This window comes from Helianthus annuus, chromosome 13, assembly GCF_002127325.2.
Source record: "Helianthus annuus cultivar XRQ/B chromosome 13, HanXRQr2.0-SUNRISE, whole genome shotgun sequence".
NCBI classification, from domain to species: Eukaryota; Viridiplantae; Streptophyta; class Magnoliopsida; order Asterales; family Asteraceae; genus Helianthus; species Helianthus annuus.
The window spans coordinates 14,678,946-14,687,385 of NC_035445.2; the positions used below are offsets into that span (position 1 = coordinate 14,678,946).

At 34.8% G+C, this 8,440-nt stretch overlaps 1 protein-coding gene across 4 annotated transcripts; it reads left to right on the plus strand.

Annotated features, from left to right (window-relative positions):
- The first annotated feature begins 698 nt into the window (after positions 1-698).
- LOC118485597 (glucan endo-1,3-beta-glucosidase 12-like) lies at positions 699-7,323 on the plus strand. 4 transcript variants are annotated; one of them, XR_004876972.1, is made up of 4 exons: positions 699-1,124; positions 6,487-6,515; positions 6,605-6,839; positions 7,189-7,323. XR_004876972.1 is itself a non-coding variant. In XM_035981897.1 (4 exons), the coding sequence occupies exons 1-4, from the start codon at positions 927-929 to the stop codon at positions 7,212-7,214; spliced, it is 402 nt and encodes a 133-aa protein (XP_035837790.1). In that variant the 5' UTR covers positions 699-926; the 3' UTR covers positions 7,215-7,323. The 4 variants fall into 4 exon arrangements, 2 of the variants coding, with proteins under 2 accessions (XP_035837790.1, XP_035837791.1); XR_004876973.1 differs by having other exon boundaries at positions 699-1,106; XM_035981897.1 differs by having other exon boundaries at positions 6,691-6,839.
- Positions 7,324-8,440: the final 1,117 nt, after the last annotated feature.

An 8,440-nucleotide genomic window follows, 5' to 3' on the forward strand; every position in this document is an offset into this window, starting at 1 on the left:
AAAACTTAGAAAGAAACGTTGAACCACACACACTTTACACCTACAAATTGGAGTACAACCCCTTATGCCTACAAATATTTATTTGTATGTGTTTAAAAGTGATTTATGGTTGAAAGTAAAAGAAATTAAAAATAAAAGAACCCAAAGTAAAAGAAATTAAAGATAAAAGAACCCAAATATGAGTACAACTCACTAAACATATGGGTACAATCCTTCATGCCTACAAATATTACAAATTGATATTATATAAATATTTGGTTTTCAGATGAACTCAATATGAACGTTTACAAAAAAAAAATAAAAAAAAAATTATGGTTCCCTTTTGTTATAAACCAGACATTTAGACCCAACCCATTACTTATGGGCTGTGTTCATCTATATCTGGTAATGTTAAATAATGAGAATTTAGTTTTTTCTCTTTTCTCTTTGGTTTTTATCACGTTATCAGCACGATTGCTCTTCGCCAGGAACATCCATCGATCTTCATCTGGAATTTTCAACATCAGGAATTCATTAACACCACTTTTGGATTCCGATAACTTGCCGTTCATCACAATCCAGGTACGCCAGACTGTATATGGATCAATATATTTTTCAACTATACATATTTTACAAGGTTTCATATATTGACGTATACTGTTAATTTTCGTATATCTTATCATAACTATATATTGGTTTTGTGGGTACCACGAATTTTCGAATCCATATATAGTATAGTGGTATATATATAAAACATAGGATTTCTCTTTGATTTTGTACATAAAGAAACATATATTATGAACACATACAACAATTTTTAAGAATCGATCCTCATACAAATCAATGAATCGATAGGTACACAACGACAGTCACTACCGCCGCACACAAAACTCTTACCCGGCGACCTTTTCTCCGGCGATTGTCCTCAACCGCCAACCGTTCCGGTGATGCTGTTTACATCGGCGTTTAACCGGTTAAGTTTCTACTCATCTCCAGTTTCGAGTCGAGTCTACAGCCGTCCGTCATCTCCGACACGTGTGAACCTTCACGGGCTCGCTCCGGTGACGTCATCATCGGTGAAGTTTTCGTTAGCGAGTAGATCTGGATCTCCGAATAGATCTGCGACGGTGAGTTCTCGAGAAAAGGTTGTTATATATACTCTCTTCCAGATGATAGAATTGTATTGCTGGAACAGTTTTTTTTTTCCCGGAACAGTTTTTTTCTTTCTGAGTAACCCGTTTTTTTTTCCTCTCTTAATGATTAAATCCGTTATGATATAATGGCATATATTTGTTGATGATAATAACATACAATAATATTATATTTCAATAGATGATGAATGGGATACAACTGTTTAAGGAAAGCATTTAATATATTTTAATATATACCTCACAACATTTTATTGACAATTGATGTGACTTTAGGGTTTGTTGCTCAAACGGTGTAATATAATTTTTAGATGGTAACCGTTTAATTATTTACTATGCTGCTAGTAAATTTAGATGGTAAGTCTCTTTCAATATATATTTTTTTTAATTAAATTATGTTTAATATAACCACATATTTAATTAAATTTCATATATTCTATATTTAATTAAATTATCAAATTAATGTTAGTATTATATAAAAACAGCTAGAGGCGTCTCTCAGAATTCACATACCCTGTTCGAGCTTGAAAAAATGTGCCCTTCTTTTATGTTTTGTTATTATTTAAAAAAAAATCAAATTAGTATTGGGTTCAATAAACCTGATTTCAAGTGAGTTAAATTCTAAACAATAAAAAAATGATTTGTAAATGGGCCTATATTGGAAGTGGTATGTGTTTACTATTTAAAAAAAATAAATAAATAACATATACGTATCGGATTTTTTTAAATTGCATGCCCCTCGAAATCGCGGGCCTTGTGTGGAGGTCCTCTCCGCACACCATCAAAGCCTCCCATAAACAGCCTAACGTATGGAACCCGAAGTTCTATCTATAGAGAACCTAAAGTTCTCCTACAATATATATATATATATATATATATATATATATATATATATATATATATATTGCGGTTTAAGTTTAAATTCTTGATTCTTTCACTTATAGATAAAATGTCGCATTTATCAAAGCTTAAATTCACTACACTTGAAATCTCGGGCAACAACTATCGATCGTGGGCTTTTGATGCTAAAACTCATCTAGAAGCAAAGAGTCTAGGGGAGACGATCACTGAGAATGTAAATTTACCAAATATACTGATCTAATACCATGTTTGTTAGTCACGAAGCAAAATAACAAGCTCTATCTACAGAACTAGTAAATGCGGCCACTAATCTAATGTCTTTCTAGACTATGTTTTTATCATACTCAAACATGCAATTTCTTATACTTAACGTGTTTTATTATTTCCAGAAGAAATATGTATACCAGCTCCAGCAGAGCTATTATTGGTGATGAATGTCTGGTAGATAGCGGTAGTACTAACACTATTCTCAAAGATATGAAATTTTTCTCTGAGTTGTCTCCGGCAGAGACACTGATTAGTACTATATCTGGTGTCAGTAACCTTATCGAAGGCTCCGACAGAGCACACATAACATTATCTTCGGGTACCAAATTAACTATTGATAATGCATTATATTCTAGTAAATCCAGAAGAAATTTTCTCAGCTTTAAAGATATTCGAAAAAACGGTTACCACCTAAAAACAATATCTGAAAATAAGATTGAATATCTTCAAATTACTTCAAAAAAAATATGGAAAAGAAACAATTGTTGAACAATTAGAAGCCTTATCCTCTGGATTATATTGTACTAATATCAACCTTATCGAATCATACATGGTGTGTAACCAAAAGCTGTTAGATAAAGATACATTCAATATATGGCATGACCGTCTAGGTCACCCTGGTAGCATAATGATGAGACAAATAATAAAAATGCAACCGGGCACCCTCTCAAAAACCTAAAAGTTTTGCTATCACAAGACTTATTATGTGTAGCATGCTCTCTGGGCAAACTTATAACTCGGCCCTCACAAACTAAATTGATACATGAAACCCCCTTATTTTTGGAAAGAATCCAAGGGGATATTTGTGGGCCTATCCATCCTCCGTGTGGACCATTCTACTATTTCTTGGTCTTAATAGACGCATCCTCCAGGTGGTCACATGTGAGCCTTTTAGCTACTCGAAATGTAGCATTTGCCCGACTTTTAGCTCAAATAATACAATTGAGAGCCAATTTCCCCGATAATCAAATTAGAAACATCCGGATGGATAATGCGGGAGAGTTCACATCTCAAGCTTTTAATGACTATTGTATGTCAATCGGGATCAATGTTGAACATTCAGTACCTCATGTTCACACACAAAATGGTTTAGCTGAATCTCTGATCAAACGATTACAAATAATCGCTAGACCACTCTTAATGAGATGTAAACTACCATCTTCTGCATGGGGTCATGCTATTTTGCATGCTGTTGCACTGATTAGATTCAGACCAACTGCTGATCACGAATACTCCCCATTGCAACTGGTCTCCGGACGAGAACCAAGTTTGTCCCACCTTAGAATCTTTGGTTGTGCGGTATATGTACCGATACCGCCACCACAACGTAATACAATGGACCCCAAAGAAGACTGGGTATCTATATAGGTTTTAACTCCCCGTCCATAATTAAATATTTAGAACCAATGACAGGCATATGAAATAATGTTCCCAGTCTTAGGGGGAGATAAGGACAAAGAAAGACTGGTAACACAAGAAATAACGTGGAATGCATCATCGCTATCAAATCTCGACCCCCGAAGTGGTCAATGTGAATATGAAGTCCAAAAGATCATACATTTGCAAAGAATAGCGAATGAATTACCAGATGCATTCACAGACATGAATAAAGTGACAAAGTCACATGTACCAGCATCAAATGCACCTGCTCGAATTGAAGTAATCCCAGAAGCGATTACTATACAACGAAAGCGTGGGAGACCAATCGGTTCCAAAGACAAAAACCCACGGAAACGAAAAGAGCAAAGTAATGCAGTTGGTGAAAACTCACAAAAAATTATAAGTGAAACCCCGGTAGAGGTAAATGTCCCAGAAGAGACAACTATGAATCCAGAGGAAAATGAAGTTTCAGAAGAAACACCGGTACCGAACGAAAATGAGATCTCTATTAATTATGTACAAGATAGTACAATGTCGAACCGGAATAAAACACGTGTTGATGATATATTCGCATATGCTATAGCAACGGATGTAATCAATGAAAATGATTACGTACCTAAAAATTTAGAAGAGTGCATGCACAGAAATGATTGGCCAAGATGGCAAGAAGCCATAAATGCCGAATTAAATTTGCTTGAAAAGCGACATGTTTTCGGACCTGTAGTCCGAACGCCCATAGACGTTAAACCAGTAGGTTATAAATAGATGTTTGCAATAAAGAGAAATGAAAAGAATGAGATTGTGCGATATAAGGCTCGACTTGTAGCACAAGGGTTTTCCTAAATCCCAGGAGTTGATTTTGAGGAAACGTATTCCCCTGTAGTGGATGCGATAACCCTTAGGTTCCTAATCGGCCTCACAATCTCTGTAGGACTTCATATGAGACTAATGGATGTCGTCACAGCATACTTATACGGGACACTTGAAAATGACATCTACATGAAAATCCCTAAAAGATTAAAATTGCCTAAAGCATTAAAATCAACACCTCGAGATATGTGTTCTATAAAGCTCCAGAGATCTTTATATGGTCTCAAACAATCTGGTCGTATGTGGTACAATCGACTTAGTGAATATCTCGAAAAGGAAGGATATAAGTCTGATGTAATCAGTCCATGTGTCTTTATAAAAAGATCACTCTCAAATTTCACTATAATAGCAGTTTATGTTGATGATATCAACATCATCGGATCTCCTGAAGAGATAGAGAAAGCTGCTCAGTTGTTAAAGAAGGAATTTGAAATGAAAGATCTTGGTATGGCAAAGTTATGTATCGGACTACAATTTGAGTATCTGTGCAATGGCACATTTGTCCATCAATCAAACTACATCCAGAAGATGTTAGTACGTTTCAATATGGATAAAGCACATCCGTTTAGCATACCTATGGTTGTCTGACCGCTAGATCCACACAAGGATCCTTATCGCCCTCAAGAAGAAGGCGAAGAAGTACTTGGTCCAGAAGTAACGTACTTAAGCGCGATCGGTGCCCTTATGTATCTCGCAAATAAAACAAGACCTGACATTGCATTTGCAGTACATGTACTAGTGAGATACAGTTCGAATCCAACACGTAGACACTGGAATGGCATAAAACATATATTCTGGTATATTTGCGGGACACAAGACTTAGGTCTTTTCTATCAGAGAGATCAAAAATCCCAGCTTGTTAGGTATGCTGATGCCGGATATCTATCAGATCCTCATAAAGCAAAATCTCAGACAGGTTACGTATTCACATACGGTGGCACAACAATTTCTTGGAAGTTAACTAAGCAAACACTTACAGCAACATTATCAAACCATGTTGAATTGATAGCACTATATGATGCTGGCCGAGAATGCGTGTGGTTGAGATCAATGATTAATCACATACAAGAAGCATGCGGATTAGAACAGATCAAGAAGGAGCCGATAATTATTTATGAAGACAATGATGCTTGCCTAGCTCAGATCAGAGAAGGTTATATCAAGGGTGATCGAACAAAGCACATCTCACCAAATTTTTTCTCAACATATGACTTGCAAAAGGAAGGGGAAATTGATGTTTGCCATATTAAGTCAAGTGAAAATCTAGCTGACCTGTTCACGAAATCTTTACCTAGAAGCAGTTTCAATCAGCTATCACACAAGATCGGTCTTCGTAGATTGAAAGATGTTTGTTGAATTCAGGGGGAGAATTATACACGCTGTACTCTTTTTCCCTTAACTAAGTTTTGTCCCACTGGGTTTTCTTAGTAAGGTTTTTAATGAGGCAGCATAGCTGATCCAGTAGTATCAGTTTATTTGTTCAGGTCCTGAAGTACCTATTTAACATCATCCTGAAGTACGTTGTTAAACTGTGTATAATTCTAAATGTCTGAGGAGGAGTGTTATAAACCAGACATTTAGACCCAACCCATTACTTATGGGCTTTAGGGTTTATAGCTGTGTTCATCTATATATTGTAATGTTAAATAATGAGAATTTAGTTTTTTCTCTTTTCTCTTTGGTTTTTATCACCTTTTTAATTTTTAACTTCACAAATTAATAGTAATTCAAATACTGTAACGCCTTGATCTTCCATTTTCAATAGAGCCGTTATACATCTCCCCCTGACCATTCTCCTTTAAAACCACCCAAAAACACAAAAAAAATTAAATCATCATTTCTTAATATGGATGCTAAAGTATTTGCATATCTTTTATTACTTCTTTCAGGTATAGTAAACTTCTCTCTCTATGTGTGTGTATATATCTGTATTAAATAATAATCACACTTAAATTGATTTACCTTATTGGGCTTTTTGCAGTTGGGACTTCGAGGGCAGTTCAGGGTAAGGTATGGCATAATCTTCCTTCATTTACTCAAAAGAATGTTTGTCCTTAAAAGGGAGAAAATGGCTAAATTTTCGGCTATTCTTGTTGTAGAAAACATGGTGTGTTGCAAAGCCATCATCGAGTCAATCGGAACTGTTAGATATTGTAAATTTCACGTGCTCGCAAATTGATTGTAGGATCTTGGAGAAAGGTGGTGCATGCTTTTTGCCTGATAACCTAATTAACCATGCATCCATAGCTATGAACATTTATTATCAGTGCAAGGGAAGAAACCCATGGAATTGTCATTTTGGTAACTCTGGTCTCATCACTCTCACTGACCCAAGTAAGTGATCATCAAATTATTTAAAAATCTTGTACCAATTAACCAATTAAAATAGATTTGAATGCAAAATCTATTTTTTATTGGTATATCAGTCAACTCATTAAAGAATTTAAACAAAAGTTTTGTTTTCTTTTGTTTAAGAAACCCATTAAAGTTAACCAAAATTTAGTTTTTGATTGCCAATTTAATCAACCCATTAAAGAGTTCAACCAAAGATTAGTTTTTAATTAGAAATTGAAAGAACCCTTTTGAGATTTGAAGCTAAAGCTAAAAAAAAATAAAAATAAAAAGAACTTGATGAATTCGAAGCTAAGTTTATATTTTTATCCAGTTTTATACTAATTTACAGGTTATGGAGGTTGCCCATATGCGTAAATGACTAGGAAGAAGAAGATGTTGTAGCATGAGAACCTGTTAAGACCAAAGTTAATTGTTATGTAGGTTCATATAATTCAAGATAGTTCAATAATAAAGCATTATTTTTATTACCTGATCATTTTCTTTTTAAACTTTTGCATATAATGGTTTTGTTTTGTAGTTAAAAACTATTTTCAAGATTCTTTATTGAAAGTGATTAGGATGTTTGGGATGGTTATGGGTTTATTTTGCTCATCTTTAAATGGAACACACATATGCTTTGTATCCAGGGGCGGGCGAGCTACATAAAAGGGTACGGGTTCGGCGGAACCCGTAGCATAAAAACTTATAGTGTTATATACATATGTGTAGTTTGACTTCGCCTCCGTAGAAATTTCAACATTGAACCCATAGAAAAAGCCGAAACTTACTAATAGACATCCTGTCGTCCGTCCCTTGAAAATTTTCGAACCTGTAGGAAAAGAATCTTGGCTACGCCCCTGTTTGTATCCAACTCGTTTATCATCCTTAATCAATTTAATGCTAGTTTAAACATGACCCTCGATCTTGTTCTTCGGTTACCCCTGCTAGTGCATCAATCTATACAACTCTACCTAGGCGATGCTTGATTATGGCACTAACTGGTTGATGATGATGAAACAATAACAAACTCTATACTCTACCGAATGTCTATATCATAGAAGGTTTCAATAAACAATAACAAAATTCATAAAAAATATAAATGTTTATAGTTTTGAAACAACAAAGAGATAATAATTTGACTTCAATTCCCCAAAGAGACAAAGACTAAATTTGAATTTTCAAATTAACCGAAATTTAGGGGGGAAGATAAATAACTTATCTTTGAAGTAGAAATATATCAGTGTCACTTTCGGTACAAGGAAGAGAAGAGTTTACGAACAAAATGATAGTCAATGTCAATATGCTTAGCTCGCTAATGACAGATCAGATCTAGATCTAGACTGAGAAAGATCGTAGTAAGGCTGTCACATTACGATGTTGTGACAACTGGCATTTTTCGGGTAATTTCCATACAATGTGAACAGTGTTTAATATTTTATGGTTGTGTGTTTTGAACATCTGAAATGCATGATTTCATGGCATACATTTAAAGAACTCACAAAAAACCATTTCATGATGCATGATATTTATTTTTGTTGGTCGCGACTTGAAACAGTTTAGACAGTGCACAGAACTAACTAGCACACTTATTAGATAAACTA

Bases quoted from the DNA above. Each gene is read 5' to 3' on its own strand.
- LOC118485597 (XM_035981897.1), top strand. From the start codon at position 927: ATGCTGTTTACATCGGCGTTTAACCGGTTAAGTTTCTACTCATCTCCA. The intron at 6,516-6,690 runs GTATGGCATAAT...AATTGATTGTAG, and splicing joins CGAGGGCAGTTCAGGGTAAG to GATCTTGGAGAAAGGTGGTG. The intron at 6,840-7,188 runs GTAAGTGATCAT...ACTAATTTACAG, and splicing joins CATCACTCTCACTGACCCAA to GTTATGGAGGTTGCCCATAT.